Here is a 23,163-nt window from a genome sequence, read left to right on the forward strand (position 1 = left end):
TCTTAATAGTTAGCTGTGAATTTTGGAGACTTCTTTACCTCTGATACCTATTTGCCTTCCAAACTGATTCGGAATCCGTCCCCGGCGTCTTTACTGAACTACACTTGCGTTATTCGACATCGGCAGCCAGGTCCCTCCCTAAGCCTTGTTCTCCTCTAGGATAACATATGCAATACCTTCAGATGTCCTTTCCCATGCCTTTTCTGCTTTGGCTCGGTCCATACACCCTCATCTCTCACAGCCTGGGCACTGTCCCCTTCCCACCTGCTTCTGAGGCTCATCCAGCTCTCTCTCCAGGTCCTCCAGCACGCTCACCGCCTCCTCCCCAGTGTTTGGATGGTGCGCCTGCACCCACTGCTGCAGGTCCCTGGGAAGAATGCTCAGGAACTGCTCCAGCACCAGCAGGTCTAAAATCTGCTCCTTGGTGTGGCACTCCGGCCTCAGCCACCGGCGGCACAGCTCCCACAGCCGGGTGAGAGCCTCCCGGGGCCCGGGTGCATCCCGATAGCAGAGCCTCCTGAAGTGCTGCCGGAACACTTCCCTCTTGCGGGGGCTGTAGTTTTGTGGGCCGGAGTCCCGTCCCCGGTAACGGTCTTCCGCCTTCGCTACCCCGAGTCCTCTTTGTCCCTCGGGTTCCAGGGCTGCGGCCATTCTGGGCTGTGCTGGAGGATAATCGTCTCTGGGGCGGATTCAAGGCCGGTCTCTGGGAAGCTTGTTTCGGAGAGAAAGTTGGAGGCGGAGAAACGACGGAAGGTGCAGCGAGCGCAAAGCCACGCTACCCCGGGCGGCCGGCGCCCTCGAAGGCTGCGCGGACGCGCGCCGAGCGGGGCTGTCCTCTCTCCGGGGCTCGGGGGCAGCGGACGCTGCTTACGCAGCCCGGAGCCACAGGTGCTCACCTGCACGAAGGTCGCGCTGCTCACCGGGTTGCGTACAGGTTACCCGGGAGCACGCACGGCGGCTGCACAGGCCGCCGCGAAACACACGCCGCCCGGGGCTCCGCGGCTGTGGGGACCCGCCCGGGACCCGCCCGCCCCCGGCCCCTTCCCCGTACAGGACCCAGGAGCCAGGGCGGACTCACCTCGCCCGCGCACACGCACAGGGACCACCGCCGCGATCTCCCGGCGGCCCGGAACAAAGGCTGGAACCCGGCCGGCCAATGGCGTCGGCCACGGGCACTTCCGGCCGCTCTAGGCAGCCTTGCCTCTGTGGCGGCGGCCGCACCTCCCTGCCCGCCTTCCGGGGAGGACCTGGCGGACCAGCGGGCCCTGGGCGGGGCCCGCGGCGCGTCCTGCCAGTGCTTTTTAGGTTCACTTATTAAATACGTGGTATGAAAAAACAATGCATTCACATCGTTCAGTATTTAAGAAGAGTGTTCTCCAGCATTTAGTTTGACAGTGTTTTTCGGGACACGCTCACGGGTGGGTAGGCGCATCCGGCAGGTGCACGTTCCCCTCGCTTGTCTCCTCTTACCAACTAATACTGGAGATTGTTCGTAAAGGGCTTCCTGCAGCCTCCGGCTTGCTTTTTTCTTTTCCTTTCCTTTCCTTTCTTTTCTTTTCTTTTCTTTTCTTTTCCTCCTCTATTTAAACAATTGCATTGTACTCAGTTGGTCGTATGTGCCGTCGTTTATTAATAATTACCCCGTTGATAGTCATGTAGGTTTCCAATCTTTTCTTTTACAAACGCTGCTGCAATAAGTTACTGTAAACATATTTCTGTCTCATGTGTAAGGTTATTTCCATAGTATATATTACTAGAAGTAGAATTAGTGGAGTATAGAGGAAGGGTATTCGTACTTTTGTAACTGGTAACATTACCAGTCATGAAACCCAGTAGAGATGTTCTGGTTTACCTATATTTGGCCATATGATCTTGTAAAATATTTCGATGTTTGCTAATCTCTTGGGTTAGAAATGCATCGTTGTTGTTGTTTTTTTTCCCCCTCTTTCCCTTTCTTATACAAACCCTGATTATTCACCTACTATGCCGGGCACTGTTCTGGAAGCTGTAACTATAACAGAAGATAATGCCCTTGCCTTCATGGATTTTATAATTTAGTGTGTGTGTGCGCTTGTACATATGAGGTAGGGAGGCAGGCAATAAAAAAATGAGAAAAACGTATAGTGTATTAGATGGTGGATGTTACTGCCAAGGAGAAAATAAAGGAAATACGAAGTTTGGAGGGAGAAACAAGTAATGCAATTTTAAGTAGGGTGGACATGGAGGACCTCACTAGTACATTGGCATTTAAGCAAAGATTGAGGGAGATGGGTGAGTGTGTCATCAGGGTAAATTTGTTTCAGGGAGAGGATAGCAAATGCACAGGCTGGAGTGGAGTGTGTTTGAAATATTCTAGGCACAGGGAGGAGGCTTATGTGTCCAAAACTAAGGGAAGAAAAGGGTGTTGGGAGTAGAGAGAGGGAGAGAAATGAGGGTCTTGGGTGAGTTCAAGGATCTTGCTTTTTATTCTTGGGAAGCCATTCAGAATTTCTGAGAAGAGGAGTAACATGTTCAGATGCAGTTACTGAAAAGATTACCGTGTTAAAAATAAACTTGTGGGGCGCCTGGGTGGCTCGGTCGGTTAAGTGTCCGACTTCGGCTCAGGTCATGATCTCGCGGTCTGTGAGTTCCAGCCCCGCGTCGGGCTCTGTGCTGACAGCTCAGAGCCTGGAGCCTGTTTCGGATTCTCTGTCTCCCTCTCTCTGCCCCTCCCCTGTTCATGCTCTGTCTCTCTCTGTCTCAAAAATAAATAAACGTTAAAAAAAAAAAATTAAAAAAAAATAAAATAAAAAAAAATAAACTTGTAAGTGAAGGGGATTGGACGAGGGCAGAAGCAGGGAGATTGGTTCAAAAGCTATTACTACCTTGGAGTGGGGATGGTTCTGAGCATGGCATAAAACCCTAAAGACATATAACTGAAAACTCATAAAGGAAAAGACGAATGTAACTGGCGATGTTAAAATTTGCAATTTCAAATGAAGAAAATAAAAACTAAGCCAGAGTAACATATGCTAGCCATCTAAAAGACACAGGACTGATTTTCCGAAAACACACAGACCTCTTACACACACACACACACACAGAAAAGAAAAATATCAACAAGCCAATAGAAAAATTGGCAAACTTAAGTAGACATTTATAGAACATAAATATTAATAGACAATAATATGAAAAGGAGCTCAAGTTCACAAAGAATTTAAATTAAAACAATAACAAACTTTTCTTAAATTGTTCAAATTACTAAAGACAGAAAGATTAGTCATATTCAGTATTGGAAAGTATGTGAAAATATAGGCATTCTTACTTTGTATATTTTTGGAAAGCAAGACTTTTTAAAATTACTACATCCATACCTCCTGATGCAGCAACTGAGTTTCTTGGAATTATTCATGTAGAAATATTTACACAAATGTTCAAATATACACTAAGAAACATTGTTTATTTGAAGTGGGAAACCCAAATGTCCACATTTGGGAATTTAAATTTTTATATGCCCAATCTTTTTAAAGGCTAAAAACTCAAAGATACCAAAGGCATATGGAATAAAAAAAGTAAGTTACAAAACAGTATATAATACTATTTTTACAGAATAATTGTGTTCTCAGTGATTATCACTTCAGGTAAACTTACAGGGAACCTGATTTTATACATTATATATTTCTGTAAAACGTAACTTTTTTATTAAAAACTTTTTTTAAATTATATTTTATTAAACATTTTTTTAATGTTTATTTATTTTTGAGAGAATGAGAGAGACAGAGTGAGCAAGGGAGGGGCAGAGAGAGAGGGAGACACAGAATCCGAAGCAGGGTCCGGGCTCTGAGCTGTCAGCACAGGGCTCGAATTCATGAACTGGAAGATCATGACCTGAGCTGAAGTCAGAGGCTTAACTGACTGAGCCACCCAGGTGCCCCAAAATGTAACATTTTAACAAAAGATTTTATTTTTAAGTAATCTCTACACCCAACATGGGGCTTGAACTCATGACCCTGAGATCAAGAGTTGTAGCTCCACCAACAAAGCCAGGCAGGCACCCCTGTAAACTGTAACTTTCTACACAAACTTACTACTGCTGGCTGTAACCAGGAAAGAATTATTTTAAAACATCATTCGTTCTTCACAACCTACAACTTTCCTGTTTGGGGAATGTCACCAATATCCCTTTTCTCTATGAAATGCTTTGGCTGGCAGGTCATCTGGTAAAAGGGTGTAATTCCTTTAAGATGAAGAACAGAGCCAATTTCCCTTTGCTTTGAAGGCAGATACAAGTGATGAAATACACTAGGGTGGGACATTTAGGAGATGCAGAAATGAGCAAATTCAAACTACAGAGGAAGCTCCACTATCCCCTGCTGCCCCCTTCAGTGCGTTTCTCCCTCCTTATCTAATGTATCAAATTCTCTCACTGGGTTCCAAACACAAACCCTGCTTCAGGTCCTGAACTTTTTTTTTTTTTAAACTTCTATCTTCCAAATTTACCACCGCATCTCCCCCGTCCCCCGAAAAAGAACACCTCACAAAAACACTAGTAGACGGTTTCTTTTTTAAAAATATTTTATTATTTAATTAAATGTTTTATTTATTTTTGAGAGAAACAGAGAAGGCGAGCAGGGAGGGGCAGAGAGACAGAGGATCCGAAGCTGGCACTGAGCTGACGGGTGAGAGCCCAATGCAGGGCTCGAACCCACGAACGGTGAGATCATGACCTGAGCCAAAGTTGGATGCTTAACAACTGAGCCACCCAGGTGCCCCACAAGTACACTATTTCAAAATAACAGTATTTTATGGGTGTATATTCTCACTTGCTTTCATTATTTAAAAAGGGAGAAAATAAATGAACAAAATGATGTGGTAAAGAAAGAATTCTTGAGACATCTTCTGCACGAACAGGTGGTTTTATTATAGCACGGGGACTGGACCTGTGGGCAGGAAGAGCCACCCGGGGATTGTGAAGACAGATTGATTATCTACTTGGGAGTTCGGGGAGGTAAAGACAAAGGAAGTTTCCAAAGGGATTTTCTTATGTTAAAGAAGACTCAAAGGATCCAGCAGGTCAAGTTAAGGTTTTTCCCTCCAGTGAGGCATTAACATTGAAACAGTAGGGAGTTCCTGGAGTACACCCTGCCTGCCTCAAGTGTTTGTCAATGGCTGCAGGTTATAAGGAAATTTAATTTTATCTACATTTCCTTTTTGCCTTTGTTCCTCACATCACTGAGCATTCAAGGAATTAGAAAAAGAAACCCCCAAGTAAAAGTTTAGAAAAATAAGAATTAGAAAAAGTGACATTAACAGATCCAAAAATGGACTATTTGTAAGCAAGCCCATTAAAAACAAAAAACCTATAGTAAATCCAATTGAGAGAAAAAATTTAAAAATTGTAAATGACAAATAGCAGATGAAGAAGAAAGTATGCTATCAAAATTTTAAAAATCTTAATGATGGGGATTTTCTGGGAAAGAACCTTTAGTTCCAAAATTTATTCAAGAAGAAAAATCAGGATGCCTGAGTAGCTGCTAGTGAAGCATCCGACTCTTGATTTCGACTCAGGTCATGATCTCACAGTTCTTGAGTTCAAGCCCTGAAGCAGGCTCTGTGCTGACAGTGTGGAGCCTGCTTGGCATTCTCAGTCTCTCTCTCTCTCTGCCCCTCTCCCACTCATGTGCACGGCTCTCTCTCTCTCAAAATAAATAAACTTAAAAAAAAAAAGTAGTGGAAAAATCTAGGAGCACCTTGTTGGCTCAGTCAGTGGAGCATACGACTCTTGATCTCAGCGATGCAGTTTTGAGCCCCACGGTGGGTGTAGGGATTACTTAAAAAAAAAAAAAAAAAAAAAAAAGTAGGAAAACCTAAACAAACCAATCCTAAAGGAAATAATTGAAAAAGCTACCAAAGAATCATCTCCAGAAAGGCTCAATTCTGTAATATTTTAATTTTTAAAAAGTATTTACCGCATGTGTATGATGAATTCTAATGTTTTCATCTGGAATATAGAGTAGAAAGGTGAGAATCACTCCCTTTTCATGACCTAAATACACTGTTGATATTTTGTTATTTCCAATTTTTACTATTTTAAGACTGTTTTACATATTATCATATTTTAAAAATACTTGTATAGGCTGCTTAACATTTAAACATAGTAAAAACTTTTCATTTTATTATAAGCCCTTCGTAAGAATAAATCACATCTACATACTGTTTAAGATACTAAATCGTACCTTACAGAAGAGTTGGGATGCTGACATGAGATACAAGATGCTGGACACAACTGCTGTTCCAACAAATAACAGCTATGATTGTCACAGTCTGCAAAGGACTTTTCATTTTGCCACATCATTTATTTAGTATAAGATGGGTACTGCTATCTCACAACGCACTTTTTCCTTTTTAGGAGGAATGGGCAAATCACCCGCTTCCCAGAGAGGCCAAGAATGTCTTCCTTCTCCTGGGGAGAGTCCTTCTGCTTGGCTGGCTTTGCTAAGAAGCCGTAGAACATGGCTTTTCCATAGGACACCGGTGTCCTGTGTCCCATCACCCAGAGGCCCACACAGGGCCCGGGGCGCGGTACAAACCGCAGTGAGCTGAGATTGGGTACGGGTCTTTCATTACCAGGGATTTGACCTCCAAGGCATAGAAATGAAGGGTGGATTAATACTGAGGGCTTCAGCCTCCAGGTCTTCCACGTTTTCACTGCCTTTGCTTCCACTTCCTGTTTGCGGTTGGTTTTTCTTGTGTCTCTGACCTTTCTCCTTCCCTGTTCATCCCTGACCCTCCCTTATTCGTAGCTTTTTCTTCCCACTCTCCCATTTGGGCCTCATCCTCTCCCCACTCTCCCATTTGGGCCTCATTCCACGGCCTTGCCGCCCCTGTGGCTTCAGATCTTGAGCTTCTCTCCCTCAGCTGCACCTCTGCTTTGGGCCCTGAGCCTGTTCACTCCAACATTAGTGTTGACTCCCATCAGCATGCGGTTTTCATCTCACAGGAAGAACTAGTCTCCACAGGTCTGGCTAGAAGCCATCACAGTCGACTCTCAATAAGTACCTGTACGTTCTATCTAAGGAAAATTTTACCGTGGCTTTCCTCTACCTTCAGGTGCTCAAGTATACATTTTTAAATTTGTTTATTTAAGTAGGCTTCATGCCCAGCGCAGTGCCCAAGAAGGGGCTTGAACTCACTACCCTGAGATCAAGACCTGAGCGGAGATCAGGAGTCAGATGTCCGACTGACTAAGCCACCCAGGTGCTCCTTAAATCTTTTATAGTAAATCTTCAAGCTTTTGTTAGCAGAAAGCCTTTTCTTCAGAGAAAATCTTCTTGGGGGCCAGCGCCTAAAGCTAAAGTGCAGTGTTTTGGTGGCAAGGTGGTCCTGAGAAGCCCGGAGAGCAGGGCAGGGCTCACACAGGTAGGGGGAGCAGCGGGTGGTCAGGGAGCCCAGGTCGCTGTGTGGTAGTGGACTGTGTCCATCCGCAGTGGGTGATAATCTGCTCCAGTCAACTCCTGCCTCGTGGGAAGGTGGCATCTACTATTGCCACATCATGCGTTTTTGTGAGAGAATCTGGAAAGTCAGATTCGATGTGAAATCTCCAGATTTTTAAAAGTTGAAATAATTTCATGTTATCACAAAACATACTATGTGGGAAAAACGCACATACGGGCCAAATACAGCGCCCTGGCCTGTTTGACATCTCTGGTGGAAGATATGAAAGGTCACCGGATGTGTGTGATCAACCCTCCTGCTCCATCCCATGGAACCTTCCTACCCACCCAAACGTTTATCCCAAATTACAAAGTGGTTTTTGTATTTATGTTTTTAGTGTAGACAACCGATAGGCTGAGGTCTTTTATCAAGCTAACCAAAAATTCAGGATTCTTAAAAATGTAAATCAAGTAACTCTAAACTCACACTTCAGACAAGATCATCACTCCAACTCCAAAGAAAATAGGGAGGAAAGGAGGCAGGGGAGGGAATAGCAGCATCTCTAGCACCCTGGGGACATATCTAACGGATTATAGAGATCTCCTGGCCCCTGCTTCCAGGAGGAAAGTCTGAGGATGTGGAACGAGCCCCTCCAAGGTCCCAGGTCATCAGACGACATGCTTGTTTGGCAAGCTGTCAGGTGATTGCCTCTTTCAGCCTCCAGAAGTATTTTCAAATGACACCGGAAACCGCAATGGTGATCACAGAATTCCCTACTTCTCCATCACGGAGACGTCCCTATCTGGCGTTCTGCAGCAAAGTGCGGATGGATAATTCTGCACCATTGCTGACATCACCAGGGCTTCTCTACGATGTGGATTCGCTGATGTACCAGGAGGTGCGAGCTCCGCCGGAAAGCTTTCCCGCACACGTCACACTCATAGGGCTTCTCCCCAGTGTGGATCCTTCGATGTCCCAGAAGATGGGAGCTATAACTGAACGCCTTCCCGCACACGTCACACTCATAGGGCCTCTCTCCACTGTGGATTCGCTGGTGCCCAACCAGGGCTGAGCTGTGACTGAAGGCCTTTCCACACTCATCACATTCATACGGCTTCTCCCCACTGTGGATCCTGTGGTGATGGAAGAGGCCTGAGCTCTGGCTGAAGCTTTTCCCACACTCGCTGCACTGGTACGGCTTCTCCCCAGTGTGCACGCGCTGGTGCTGAATCAGGTGCGAGCTCAGACAGAAAGCCTTTCCACAGACGTGACACTGGTAGGGCTTCTCTCCCGTGTGGGTCCTCTGGTGCCGAACGAGGCCGGAGCTGTAGTGAAAGGCTTTCCCACACTCACCGCACTGGAAAGGTTTTTCTCCAGTGTGGGTCCTTTGATGCTGAACAAGGTGTGAACTGTAATAAAAGGCTTTTCCACACTCATCACACTGATATGGTTTTAATCGGTTATGTATTCTCTGATGGTCAATAAGTTGGGAACTCTGGATGAAGGTTTTGCCGCACACGTTACACGAATAGGGTCTGTCTCCAGTGTGGATTCTCTTATGTCTAATGAGGCTTGAGTTTTGAGTGAATCTTCTCCCACACTCGTCACACTTATATCTTCTCTCGGTTGAAGAATTTCTCTGATATCTCTTTGTCTGTCCTTCATGTTCTTGGGTTTCTTCACAATGAGGGACTTTTCCGTTGATTTGGCCAGGTGACTTTTTTGGAGACTCTGTATCTATGGTAAGCTCCTGCTTTTGAATCGATTCTCCTTTCTCAATTCTGATTACGTCATCTGAAACAAAAGGAGAGATTTCAAACATCACTGAAACATACAGGAAGTAAAATTAAACACATCTACTACAAGTACACAGCTTAACTATACCAACACAATTGTTCCACACCATATGAGGAAGACAGTGGGGGAAGGCAAAGGAAGAGGGACCAGCAGTGGCTGCACTGGCCAGGCATGGCTTGTGCAGACGGAGATGGTCAGTGGGGCGTAAGTCAATAACAGGAGAGGATCTGAGAGGACAGTGGGTTCCGAGGGAAGGCCAAAGTGGGGTCGAGATGGACGAAGGCACAGGGCTGTGAGAGGAGGGAAGCTGCCAGGGGGCCGGTGCTGATGTGGAGCTGAGAAGCAGCTCCATGCAGGGGGCCATGAAGGCCCCTGGAGTACTGAAAAATGAGGGGTCAGAGCACAGAAAAGTATCCTATTTCCAAATACGCAGAACAAGCATGTCTGGACATATGGGGCACAATAGGATATTATCATGTGGGGACAGACAGAAACTGATGTGGTCCCAAAGACATGACTACTCTTCTTGCAAAGAAAAACCTGGGAGTCTGCCCTGATGAACATGGATGTAAAAATCCTCAAAAGATATTAGCCAACCGGATCCAACAATACATTAAAAAAAGTATTCACCATGACCAAGCGGATTTATACCTGGGATGCAGGGCTGGTTCAATATCCTCAAAACAATTAACGTGACTCGTCACATCAATAAAAGAAATGACAAGAACCATATGATCCTCTCAATACATGCAGAGAAAGCATTTGACAAAATACAGCATCCTTTCTGGATAAAAACCCTCAAGAAAGTAAGGATAGAAGGATCATACCTCGATATCATAAAAGCCATATATGAAGGACCCAACGTTAATATCATCCAAATGGGGAAAAACTGAGAGCTCTCCCCTAAGGTCAGGAACAAGACAGGGATGTCCACTCTCGCCACTGTTATTCAACATAGTATTGGGAGTCTTCGCCTCTGCAATCAGACAACACAAAGAAATAAAACGCATCCAAATCGGCCAAGAGGAGGTCAAACTTTCACTCTTCGCAGATGACATGATACTCTATATGGAAAACCCAAAAGATTCCACCAAAAAACTGCAAGAACTGATTCATGAATTCAGCAAAGTTGCAGAATATAAAATCAATGCACAGAAATCAGTTGCATTCCTATACATCAACAATGAAGTGACAGAAAGAGAAATCAAGGAATCGATCCCATTTACAGTTGCACCAAAAACCATAAAATACCTAAGAATAAATCTAACCAAAGAGGTGAAAAACCTATACACTGAAAACTATAGAAAGCTGATGAAAGAAATTGAAGAAGACACAAGGAAATGGAAAAAGATTCCATGCTCCTGGATAGGAAGAACAAATATTGTTAAAATGTCGACACTACCCAAAGCAATCTACATATTCAACGCGATCCCTATCAAAGTAACACCAGCATTCTTCACAGAGCTAGAACAAATAATCCTAAAATTTGTATGGAACCAGAAAAGACCCCGAATAGCCAAAGCGATCTTGAAAAATAAAACCAAAGCAGGAAGCATCATAATCCCAGACTTCAAGCTCTACTACAAAGCTGTAATCATCAAGACAGTATGGTACTGGCACAAGAACAGACACTCAGATCAGTGGAATAGAACAGAGAACCCAGAAATGGACCCACAAACGTATGGGCAACTAATCTTTGACAAAGCAGGAAAGACTATCCAATGGAATAAAGACAGTCTCTTCAGCAAGTGGTGCTGGGAAAACTGGACGGTGACATGCAGAAGGATGAACCTGGATCACTTCCTTACACCATACACAAAAATAAACTCAAAGTGGATGAAAGACCTCAATGTAAGACAGGAAGCCATCAAAATCCTGGAGGAGAAAGCAGGCAAAAACCTCTTGGATCTTGGCCACAGCAAATTCTTACTAAACATGTCTCTGGAGGCAAGGGAAACAAAAGCAAAAAGGAACTACTGGGACCTCATCAAAATAAAAAGCTTCTGCACAGCGAAGGAAACAATCAGCAAAACTAAAAGGCAACCGACAGAATGGGAGAAGATATTTGCAAATGACATACCAGATAAAGAGTTAGTATACAAAATCTATAAAGAACTCATCAAACTCAACACCCAAAAAACAAATAATCCAGTGAAGAAAAGGGCAAAAGACATGAATAGCCGCTTTTCCAAAGAAGACATCCAGATGGCCAACCGACACATGAAAAAATGCTCAACATCACTCATCATCAGGGAAATACAAATCAAAACCACAATGAGATACCACCTTACACCTGTCAGAACGGCTAACATTAACAAATCAGGCAACAACAGATGTTGGCAAGGATGTGGAGAAAGAATATCTTTTGCACTGTTGATCGGATTGCAAACTGGTGCAGCCACTCTGGAAAACAGTATAGAGGTTACTCAAAATATTAAAAATAGAACTATCCTAAGACCCAGCAATTGCACTACTAGGTATTTATCCAAGGGATACAGGTGGGCTGTTTCGAAGGGACACATGCATTCCAATGTTTACAGCAGCACTATCAACAATAGCCAAAGTATGGAAAGAGCCCAAATGTCCTTCGATGGATGAATGGATAAAGAAAATGTGGTATGTATATACAATGGAGTATTACTCGGCAATCAAAAAGAATGAAATCTTGCCATTTGCGACTACGTGGATGGAACTGGAGGGTATTATGCTAAGCGAAATTAGTCAGAGAAAGACAAAAATCATATGACTTCACTCATATGAGGACTTTAAGAGACAAATCAGATGAACATAAGGGAAGGGAAATAAAAATAATATAAAAACAGGGAGGGGGACAAAACAAAAGAGACTCATAAATATGGAGAACGAACTGAGGGTTGCTGGAGGGGTTGTGGGAGGGGGGATGGGCTAAATGGGTAAGGGGCATTAAGGAACCTACTGAAATCATTGCTTCACTATATACTAACTAATTTGGATGTAAATTTAAAAAAAATAAAAAATGAAGTTAAATTAAAAAAAACAAAACAAAAAGAAAACCCCAAAACCTGGGAGTCTGTCAATCCTGAAGCTCCGCTCTGTGGGTCATTTGAGACACCCCAGGTAAATAGTCACCAACACAGAGAAGCGTCTTTTAACAGACCTAGACTCTCCCACCGACCTGACCCAGGGAAGGCATGCTCCCACAACTGCCCTGCCTGTGTCTCCTACAGACGTGACTCGAGCAGCATCCCAATGACCACACTCCTCCAGGGTGGGAGATGTGGCCACTTCCTCAGTGGTTGACAGTTTCTGGAAAACAGTGAGACTGTCCCACTCAAGGCAGATTCTCTGTGAAAGTAACCCCATTTTAGGACCCAGAGTGAAGGGCAGACCTAACCCTAGGCAGAGGCACTGGCCAAATTGCCCAAATGGGTCAACTAAGGAGACTCTGGGAGCAGGGTGGGAAGGAGCCAAGGTCTAACAGTAGATGTGAGATCTCTCACTGGCCCCCTGCTGAGGAGGGTGACAGCCGTCATGGGGGTCAGGGCATCCACGTATGAAGGGCAAAAACCCAGAGATGAGGTGGAGCAGAGAAGCAAGCTGCCCAGAGTGATAGGAGCCTTTTCCCGGGCCTCCTTTTAGGACCAGGGCCTGCGATCATTACTCACCAGACCACCCTGCCACACGGGTGACAAAACAAAAATCTCATGTCACTGGTTATATGTGGTTATCGTAAAGTTTTGGGGCACTTTAAAACCTTACGTTACATCTACCTTAGATACATCTGTGTGCAGAATTCAAAGGAAAATTACACAAAGTACACATTTATGCAAGAACATGGTCTTTTAAAGCCATAAGCAAATATAAAATGTACTCTAGATGAGATCCAAAACATCACTGCACATAAAATAGAACTAAAATTCATATCAGCATGAGAAGAAAACTTATGGATTATTATCAAAAAGCATAGCATAGGTGGGGCACCTGAGTGGCTCAGTCAGTTAAGCATCTAATTTCAGCTCAGGTCACGATCTCACAGTTCATGAGTTTGAGTCCTGCGTCGGGCTCTGTGCTGACAGCTCAGAGCCTGGAACCTGCTTTGGATTCTGTGTCTCCCTCTCTCTCTGCCCCACCCCTGCTTACGTTCTCTTTCTGTCTCTCGAAAATGAATCAACACCAAAACAAAAAAAGAAGGAAAAGAAAAAGCATAGTACAGAAACATAATTTCTAACCCACTAAAAAAGGTTGGGGAAAATGGTGTGCTTTTTAGTCAGGACAACACAGCGACTTCACACTTCATCTTCACATACATGGAGTGATAAAAATAAAAATTACTCTAGGGGCGGCTGGGTGGCTCAGTCGGTTAAGCGTCCGACTTCAGCTCAGGTCACGATCTTGCAGTCTGCGAGTTCGAGCCCCGCGTCGGGCTCTGGGCTAATGGCTCAGAGCCTGGAGCCTGCTTCCGATTCTGTGTCTCCCTCTCTCTCTGCCCCTCCCCCGTTCATGCTGTGTCTCTCTGTATCTCAAAAATAAATAAACGTTAAAAAAAAATAAAAAAAAATAAAAATTACTCTAAAACAAGTCTGTGCTAAAAAGACAAGACAAACATCTCTGTGGACCAGAAAGGGAACAACACCACAGAATGGGAGCTACAGTGGAAGCCATGGGCCAGGTTCTAGCTCACAGCTCGTGCCAGAGTCTGGGTGGGACACAGACACACACACAAGCACGTGGACAGCACGGCGGCCAACAACCCTGTGGGGACACCTGTGATGACACTGATGGTCTGTGTTTCCCCGCATGACACTGGAGCCCCGGTTCTGGGGTGGGAGTGGGGCACAGGTAATGAGAGAATTGCTAAGGAAGGGGAGAGCGTGAAGCAGATCGGAAGGAGCTCAAAACGGACCCAGACATGAAAATTTCAAAACGTGAATGGAATGCTAGGAAAGAGGATTAACAAAGTCATCACTTGGAACATGAATTCAACCCAGATGAAATTATTCTCATCAAAAATCCTGAAAAGATTAAAGATCCCTAAAACAGATAACTGATGTCATAGTATGCACATCACATAAACACAGAGTTAGGAAATAAAATCAGCAAAAATGGAACAAGAGTAGACAGTATAAAAACTGGATAGAGATTTTAAAAGTGGATAAACCAGAGTCCGAGAGAATAAACTGGAACATAACAGGACTCCCCTGGGATGTACCACAGAGACAAAGACATAATAGATGTGAAAAAGCAGTTAAGCAAAATGAACAGATGATAAATAGGTCCTAACCAGTGTGTTCTGGGAGTTCCAGAAGAAAATACGTAAGGAATAAAACAAAAATAAAAACCCACATTATTTAAAGAACTGATAGCTGAGAATTTTCCAGAACTGAAGAAAAACAAGGGTCCTTAGAGCAACAGGGCATTTATGGGCGAAGGAAGATGAGTAAAAATAAAACCCTAACAGGACACGCTTTTTAGTGACACTTCATCTTTTTTTTTTTTTTAATTTTTTTTTTTAACGTTTATTTATTTTTGAGACAGATGGAGACAGAGCATGAACGGGGGAGGGTCAGAGAGAGAGGGAGACACAGAATCTGAAACAGGCTCCGGGCTCTGAGCTGTCAGCACAGAGCCCGATGCAGGGCTCGAACCCATGGACAGTGAGATCGTGACCTGAGCCGAAGTCGGCCACTTAACTGACTGAGCCACCCAGGTGCCCCTAAAAAAATTTTTTTTAATGTTTATTTGTTACTGAGACACAGAGCGTGAGCAGGGGAGGGGCAGAGAGAGAGGGAGACACAGAATCTGAAGCAGGCTCCAGGCTCTGAGCCATCAGCCCAGAGGCCGATGCAGGGCTCGAACTCAAGGACAGCGAGATGGTGACCTGAGCTGAAGTCGGACGCTTAACCGACTGAGCCACCCAGGCGCCCCAGTGACACTTCATCTTATAAAGGTTAAGAGTAAATGTAAACACTACTAATAAGAAAAGATGGAATTCCTAAAAATGTCACAAAAGCATTGAGACTGACAGGAGCCTTTTGCTAGCAAATTACAGCAGTTACAAGAGTAGCTACTAGAGGCGGCAGGACCAGCAGAACCTTCAAAACCTGAGGAAAAAACCTGTCATTCCGAATTTTACTCTAGCTGAACTGGGATTAGAAAGGGAGGGCAAGGGGCGCCTGGGTGGCGCAGTCGGTTAAGCGTCCGACTTCAGCCAGGTCACGGTCTCGACGTGGGTTCGAGCCCCGCGTCGGGCTCTGGGCTGATGGCTCGGAGCCTGGAGCCTGTTTCCGATTCTGTGTCTCCCTCTCTCTCTGCCCCTCCCCCGTTCATGCTCTGTCTCTCTCTGTCCCCAAAATAAATAAAAAACGTTGAAAAAAAAAAAAAAAAGAAAGGGAGGGCAAAATTAGGGTGTTTTCAGATAAGCAAAGATGAAGTCTACACACAAAGTGCCTGAAGTAGTTATTAAAGAATGAACTTCAGGAAGACCGAACCCACAGGAAAAGGATGTGAGAGAATGTTGCCTCGATAACTGATATGTCAGGAAATCTCATAAACTTCCTATGAAAAAAATTGATTTCGCATTTTATTTTTAAAGTTGACTTTTGTTTATTTTGGAGATAGAGGGTGAGTGGCGGGAGGGGCAGAGAGAGAGGGAGGCAGATTCCCAAGCAGGCTTGATGTGGGGCTGGAACTCAGCAACCGTGAGATGATGACCCGAGTCGAAATCAGGATTTGGCCGTTTAACCGACTGAGCCACCCAGGTGCCCCTGATTTCACATTTTAAAACGACACTGGTTTTGGGGTGCCTGGGTGGCTCAGTCGGTTAAATGTCCGACTTCATTTCGGCTCAGGTCATGATCTCACGGTTCATGAGTTCAAGCCCTGTGTCAGGGTCGGCACTGACAGTGTGGAGCCTGCTGGAGATGCTCTCACTCTCTGCCCCTCCCCCACGCCTTCTCTTTCTCTCAAAATCAATAAGCAAACACTAAAAACAAGTCACGTGCTCTCAATGTATAATTAATCCCATGGGAGGTTTTCCAAAGTGGTCTAAGGGATGTACACCGATACTGACTTTGTTGCTATCAGACTTCTTTACAGAGACTTGAAGACATGGTTTATTCAAGAAACTGTGCTCCTTAGCAGAACTTAGAATTCAGGTGACTACAGCCATTTACTTTCCAGGAGCTGTGTGATCAGATGGCCCACACTATCCCAACATCTACAGTGGCTGTACTGAAGTGTGCAGTTTTGTATTGTTTTAAAAATTATTCTGACTTCACATGCCATTTGTAGATTGTACGTACCACACTTAGAGTTTAAATTACCAAATTTTGAAACTGCCCAAGGACTTAAAAGTTCTGAATATCGAACTTTAATTTCCCCATAGAATAAAACCTAAACTCATCTGTTGAGTATATAAGCCCTTCGTGATCCACTGGGTTCTTGACTTTAGCTGGCTACACATGCAAATCACCTGGAGTGTTGGAAAAAAAAAAAAAAAAAGTCCATGCTCGGGCCTCACCACAGTCCAACTGAAAGCCAATTTCTGAGGGTGGGGCCCAGGCACATATATTTTTAAAGTCATCCAGATGCACAGTGAAGGTTAAAAATGTCTCTGCCTACCTTTTCAGTTTCATTTCCTATAACTTTCCATCTTCCTCATTTTTATACCCCAACAGTACTCAGGAATTAAGAACACGGGTCCTGGAGACAGACTATATTTACATCGCACATCTGCCATTTACTGGCATGATAGTCTGGTGTCATTTTAGGATACAAGCTGCTGACCCTTCCTACCCAAAAGTCTCCAAGAGCAGCAGTGATCCGCAGGCCTGAATCATTAATCATAATGATCAGCTTATATCTTCAAGAAAAGGACAGGCTCTGTTCAGTTTACAAGAATTTGTTACACATATGGGTAAGATGCCCATTAATTGGCTAATACAATAAAGTTTTGACCTTCACACAGCAAGCTTCAGTTCTTTAGGAAAACCCTATGTCAAACACCTTAATTTGGAAAACATGAATTTCATACACTCCTACCTATATGTAAGAAGTACCCTGCATCCTTTAAGTCTTCCCTCAGCATAACAAAGAAGACAACAAAGAGAAAGCATAACTCATGTTGTGTAGACACTATTTCTAACAATGACACTCCATTTTCCCTTGGGAAGAGTGGGCGTCACTTCCACCCATGAGATGTATGAATGCTCCAACTCTGAACCCTGGATTCCTTGTTCCAGCCAGGAGAGGAGTGAGAGCAAGTCTGTTGTCTTTCCAGCACCTCCCAGGGCTTTAGGACAAGTGACCTCTCTTCATCCCTCCCTTCCTTCCATTACCATTCAAAACTGCCCTACTTTTGGCCCTCACAATGTTGACTTAAGCTACAGCAAGTCTTCAAAGTGGTCCTTCTTCTCCTTCTCCAATCTGGCTAATGTCCAGCTTACGCAGCACCTGTTAGTTCCTAATCAAAAACCAAAAAAGAGAGCAAGCGGGCGAGGAATGCACAATTTCTCAGGCTCTCACTTTGTTCTGACCACCTTGTTGGCACTGCTCCTCTCAGCCAAGGAGCTGATCTCTGATCCTGTGTTATCCCTCTGCTTGGACTTCATCGCTCACCTTTACTGAGCATTTCCTAGGGCTGGGATTCTCGCAGGACCCAGAGGTGGGTCTTACACACAGTAAAGTTAAAGATGTATGGACTCCTTACCTGGTCCCACACAGCCCTGTGTTCTGGCCCCTGACGGCCTTCTCTCTGCTCTTCTGTCTCTTCATGTTCCAGTCACTCTGGCCTTCTTTCAAACCCATTTCTTTCCCACTTGGTTTTGCACACGCTGTTAGGCCTGCCTTGCTTTTCCGTCTATGGCTAGTTTCTACTTTTAGGATTTAGCTCCCATATTACTTCCTCAAAAAGGCTTTCTCTACCTTCTTCCCCCATATGCAGTCTGTTATGGTACATTCATTTGTGTGTTTATTTAATGCCTCTGTCACCAGACTATTGTAAGATCCGTGAAAGCCAGAATCACGTCTGCTTTGTTCACTATACCTACCACCTTGCATGGTGCCCAGCACGTAATAAGTATTCGACATGTATTTATTGAATGATGAATGATTCTAAGGTCTCCAGGGGAGCCATACGCCCCAAGTGTCAACACTAACCACAGTCCTGTTGGTGTTGAGGGTCCTGAGATTCACCCTTAAGCTGGATCTCCATGGGTTGAGGCTGGAGATATGTTGCTTCCTTAGCTGGATCCAGAGGCACCGATGTCTCAGAAAGCACTTCCTGTGCACAGGTCTGGGTTGAAACCTGAGAACAAGCAGGCTCGTCTGGGCATCTGAAGGGCCCACAGTGTACATGATCCCAAGAGCTCACAAAGGATCAGCCTGATGCCCGCGCCCAACCATCCCCGCACTGAGCACAGGCCCTTTTTCTACCTGCTGGCCTGGTTCATCCAGTTCCTTCTCCAGATCCTCCAGCACAGCCACGGCCTGCTCCCCGCTCTCCGGGTGATGCTCCCACACCCAGGCCTGGAGCTCCTCGGGCAGGATGGTCAGGAACTGCTCCAGCACCACCAAGTCCAACATCTGCTCCTTGGTGCGTATCTCAGGCCTTAACCACTCACAGCAGAACACCCAGAGCTGGCTCAAGGCCTCACGGGGCCCAGGGGTCTCCTTGTAGCAGAACTGTCGGAAGCGCTGGCGGAATATCTCCTGGTGGTTTGGGCTGCTCCACTGTGGGCCAGTCGCCTGAACCTTGGCAGGCCATTTTTTGTTGTTTCCTCCGAAGAGTCCCTCTGACTCCTCAGGAGGCCGTGGAAGGAGTACTCCAGCCATTCCAGCTCCGATAGTCAGAGGCGGGGGGCAACAAGTGTGTTACCTTTCAGGACACACTCCTGAGGTTACAAAAACCACTGTTAAGAAGATAGACACACATAGACACACATGCACACACACACACGCGCACGCTCATTGATTAAATACATGACTCACTAAGTCTAAAGTTTCTGTTCAGAAGACAAAGAAGGCTCCACCCAAAATTAAAGAGAATTGAAAAAATATGTTTAAAATAATTCAAACCTTTTTCCAAACATAAGGAATGTTTGTCAAACAGCATTTTTGATAATACTGAGAATATTGTTGGATCTCTGCTTTCCAAAAATAACGCCAAAATAATTGATAATACCAAACTGAATTTATTGCTATGAGTGCTAGCACTACCTTGGCAGTCTTAGTAAATCTCCCAGGGAGGAAGGCAAAGTCAGGATTTTTATGAGGTTTCGGGAGTGTAAGGCACATTTCTTGAGGCAGGATAAAGATTGGGCAAGGATCATGACACGACAGTTTAGAGGTGAAAGTTTTGAGTTGAGGGTTTCAAAAAGTCTGGATCTTATCCATTGAAAGCTGAGACTCATTTAAGTGGATTTTTTGAGGGGTCATTTCTTGAAGTAAATACTATTATTTGCGACTTTATCTTATAGGGCAAGAATTTCCTGGAATAGTAATGTCATGTTCATAAAGACAGTGGAATGAAAGTGTCACGTCTAGTGAAGACAAATGAATAGTAAAATCACCTTAATGCAGGCAGTAGGCTGTGTGGGTGCAGATGGTTTGTTTTCCACGTGGTGGCAGGGCCTGTGCGTTTAAGTGAATGTGGACTAATTCACGGCCACGGTGGGCAGTGGTGAAGGACCTGGGCTTGAATCCTGTCGTGTTCTCTTATGCGTATGGCTTAACCTCTCTAAACCTGTATTTCGCCCTCTGTAAACATATCTTACCTTTTTTTAAACGTATTACTTTGGAATACCTTTAAAGAAAATTTCCAAAAATGGAACAGAAAAGTCCTGCACCTTCACCCAGCTTCCCCTGGTTAACATCTTACACAACCACGGCCCGGTAACAGGACAACGTGGGTAGGGTGGTTTGGAGCGCGTACGGCCGGCAGTAACTCGGAGCCTGGCCCCCGGTGAGTCCTCGGTGAGGGCCGCAGTCCCGGCGGGGAGCGGGTCCTCTCGGGAGCCCCGCCCCGCGCAGCCCCGCCCCGCTCTCTGGGCCCAGGGCTCAGGCCCACAAGGAGGCCGTCTGTCGCCTGCCGAACACCTGCCCCACTGGGCATCCTTTACACCCTTCCCACCTCCCCCGCCCTAACGAGGGATTTAGGGGGTTCTCCGTTGTAGGGATCATGCAGAATAAAGGACACAGGGACTTCTAGGAGTTGACACCTTCCGAAGAGGAAGATCCCGCGGGGAGCTGAGCAGCCGGACCGCAAACACCTTTCCCGTCACCCGGCCGCCCGGCCCCGCCGGCCCCGCGTCCACGAGCAACCGCAGCGGTCCCCTCAGGCCAGGGTGGTCCTCACAGACCCTGCCGGGCAGGGGGACTCTTCCCTACCCCCCCTTGCCGACCTGGGAGTCCCCGGTCGCGGTACGGCGCTCTCCGGACGCGAGCCTTAACCGGGCCGGGGGAAGGCGGCCGTGCCGCCGGAGATGTGCGCCCGCGAATCCCACCCGGCCGGCGTCGCTTCCGGCGGCCCCCGACCGTCCGCGCACGCCTGCGGCGGCGGCGACCACTCCCGACGCTCAGGCGGGGAGCAGGCGAGCCGGGATGTTGCGGGGCCGGGACGTGAGGGGGCGGGGCTTCGGGGCATGAGGGGCGGGGCGCCGGGACGTGAGGGGCGGGGCGTCGGGGCGCGAGGGGGCGGGACGTGAGGTGCCGGTGCATGAAGGGGCGGGGCGCCGGGAGGTGACGGAGTGGATCCTGGAGGCAGGGCGCGGCCCTCAGGCACTTGCAGGGGCGGGGAGCCGGCAGCCCGCCCGGGAGGTTGGGGCCTGTGGGAATTTGCTTCGTGACCCTCCCGGTGTTAAGGGGATCGAGCGCCGCCGCCTCGCCCTCCCAGGAGCCTGCCTCCCCGGCCGCGTCCTCTGCTCTCCGAGCCGAGTGCTGTGAACGTTGACACACCTCCCAGGCAGACACTTGGCTCAGCAGCAGGACGGCCGTCGGAGGGGAAGCTGAGGGGCTTCCTCAGCGTGCGGAGCGCTGTCGTGCGTCTTGCTCGCGGCGTGGGGACCTGCTCGAGCCGCCCGGTGTGGCCTGCACGCGAGGGACTCCGCTCCGCGCTGGGTTCCCTACCGTGTGGCCGCGCTCGGTGCCGCACAGCCGGAGACCCCTGTGCTCGCGTTAAAGAGACGTGATTTCTGGACTTACTGTACGTACTGACATTTCAAGATAAAACCGCTACAGGGCCCTTTGAAGTGTGTTGGGTAGAACTGAATGCTCAGACGGTGTAGTGTTGCTGCGAGCTGCTCAGTACCAGTTATGTGCCAGGAAGACAGGGTTACACGAGGGCTCTCGGCCCAAGCTTGGTCGGCCCAGTGCTCAACAGCTTCTGGTAGGGGGTCGGAATCCCGAGTTCTCCAACTATTAGTTAAACTAAACTCACTGCCTCTACAAACTGGAGGTGATAGTACTTCATACCGCATTGCTATTACAACTCTTAGTAACTTGACGTTTTTATACGGACTGCAGTAAAAATCGCTTAGGAACTGAATTTCTTACCTCTAGGTAAGAATCCTTACTGCCCTGTTCTAGGCAGTGAGCTCCTTGAGGCTATGCTCATTTTTGTGTTACTGAGCTTCTGCAGAAGGGGAGTTCATTTGTTCCAGGGGTTTTAACCCCTGGGTGACTGGTACAGAGAATGAATGACACAGACACTACAAAAGGGTTAAGAAAATCGGAATCCCAGGCAGAAAACAGGGTACTGGAAAAATTTAACAGATGTTGGGCTGCAGCTAATACAAAAAGCTTCCACTTTGGAGGTTAAGTTGGTGGGTGGAGTGGGAGGCAGAGAAGCACCTAGGTGCTTTTGCTAAAGGACTAGCAGAGAACCTGCCTAAAAGGGAACAAATGAATAGGACTTCAGTGTTGAGCAGGCAAACATAGATGATCTGTGACAAAGCAGTCGCCCTTGTAAGAACTGAGATATATTGAAAACGTGGTTATAATTGAACTGAAGACTGATGGCATTAACAGGGGGGCTGGTGTTGAGGGTATTCCAGAGCTTGAGATGTGTGAGAATGAGCACCTGCCCTGGTGGGGAAAAAGGTTAGAGAAGGAAAGCACATCTCCTCTGGCTTTCTCTCTCAGCAATTCTAAATCCTCTGTGCCTGAGCCAGTTGCTGCAAGACAGAGAACTGTTAGCTGGGATTTGATTGCTTTTCTTTGATTTTGCTTTCTTCCTTTTAAATTCTGTTCTCTTTCTTATCCGGTACCCAGTCTGTCCTCACCAAAGACTTTCTCTTCCTGGGGCAGAAGTATTATTTCCGGAAGATTATCAGCATCTAGATGACAGGGATATATCTTAATCTTCCTTTTTATTATCTGCTGAGTTTGTATGCAGATGCTTAACAAATAGGTTTTTAGTTGGTTGGTTGATATTAAAGCCTGAAAAATTTGAGGACATTGTGGAGGGAAAAGGTAGGAAAAGCTATCTGTATAGCTTTACAAAAGCATTACCTAAGCCTGAGAACAAGATTTTATTTTGTGGTGTTGTAATGAAGTCTTATACAAAACTAGGGTATGTGACAATTGTATCTGGGAAATGTTTTCTCTGCATTAGGAATTCTCCCAAAAGATCCAGAAGAATATTTCTGAACCACAGATCCATTCAAGATCATGATGGCTAAGGAGTTAAAGGGGTTAGTAACCTTGACCCCTAAGATACAGTCTCCAAAAGCCAACTAACCCCTATTAATAAAAGAAGGGGGCCAGACTAGGGTGCAAGAATCCTGGCAACAATGGAGTAAGTCTATTGACCAGAACTTTTGCCAGTGCGCTAGGTAGTAATGTTAGTGGGAAATGAATGCCTGGGCCCCTGAGTCAACTCCAGGAACTTTGCTGTTAGTGGCTGTGGTTCAAGATACACATTAAGGAGCAGATTCTAAAGGTGCTGCTGCTTAAGTAGTTCTTGACCATCCTGTCCAA

The 23,163-nt window shown here is 46.1% G+C and overlaps 1 protein-coding gene across 2 annotated transcripts in view; it reads right to left on the reverse strand.

Annotated features, from left to right (window-relative positions):
- Positions 1-20,790, reverse strand: part of ZSCAN16 (zinc finger and SCAN domain containing 16) — a 32,137-nt gene extending 11,347 nt beyond the window's left edge. Inside the window, exons 1-4 of one of the 2 annotated variants that reach the window (XM_049654750.1) lie at positions 20,589-20,790; positions 18,622-19,079; positions 18,346-18,493; positions 8,271-9,207 (exon numbers count right to left, since the gene is read on the reverse strand). In XM_049654750.1, the coding sequence (XP_049510707.1) occupies positions 8,271-9,207; positions 18,346-18,493; positions 18,622-19,020 (1,484 nt within the window). In that variant the 5' untranslated portion in view covers positions 19,021-19,079; positions 20,589-20,790. Of the gene's footprint in view, positions 1-264; positions 1,059-8,270; positions 9,208-18,345; positions 18,494-18,621; positions 19,080-20,588 lie in introns of those variants that run through there. The other variant, XM_049654748.1, reaches the window with a different exon arrangement.
- Between the last annotated feature and the right edge of the window lie 2,373 nt (positions 20,791-23,163).

Source organism: Panthera uncia, assembly GCF_023721935.1.
Source record: "Panthera uncia isolate 11264 chromosome B2 unlocalized genomic scaffold, Puncia_PCG_1.0 HiC_scaffold_25, whole genome shotgun sequence".
In the NCBI taxonomy this organism is placed as follows: Eukaryota; Metazoa; Chordata; class Mammalia; order Carnivora; family Felidae; genus Panthera; species Panthera uncia.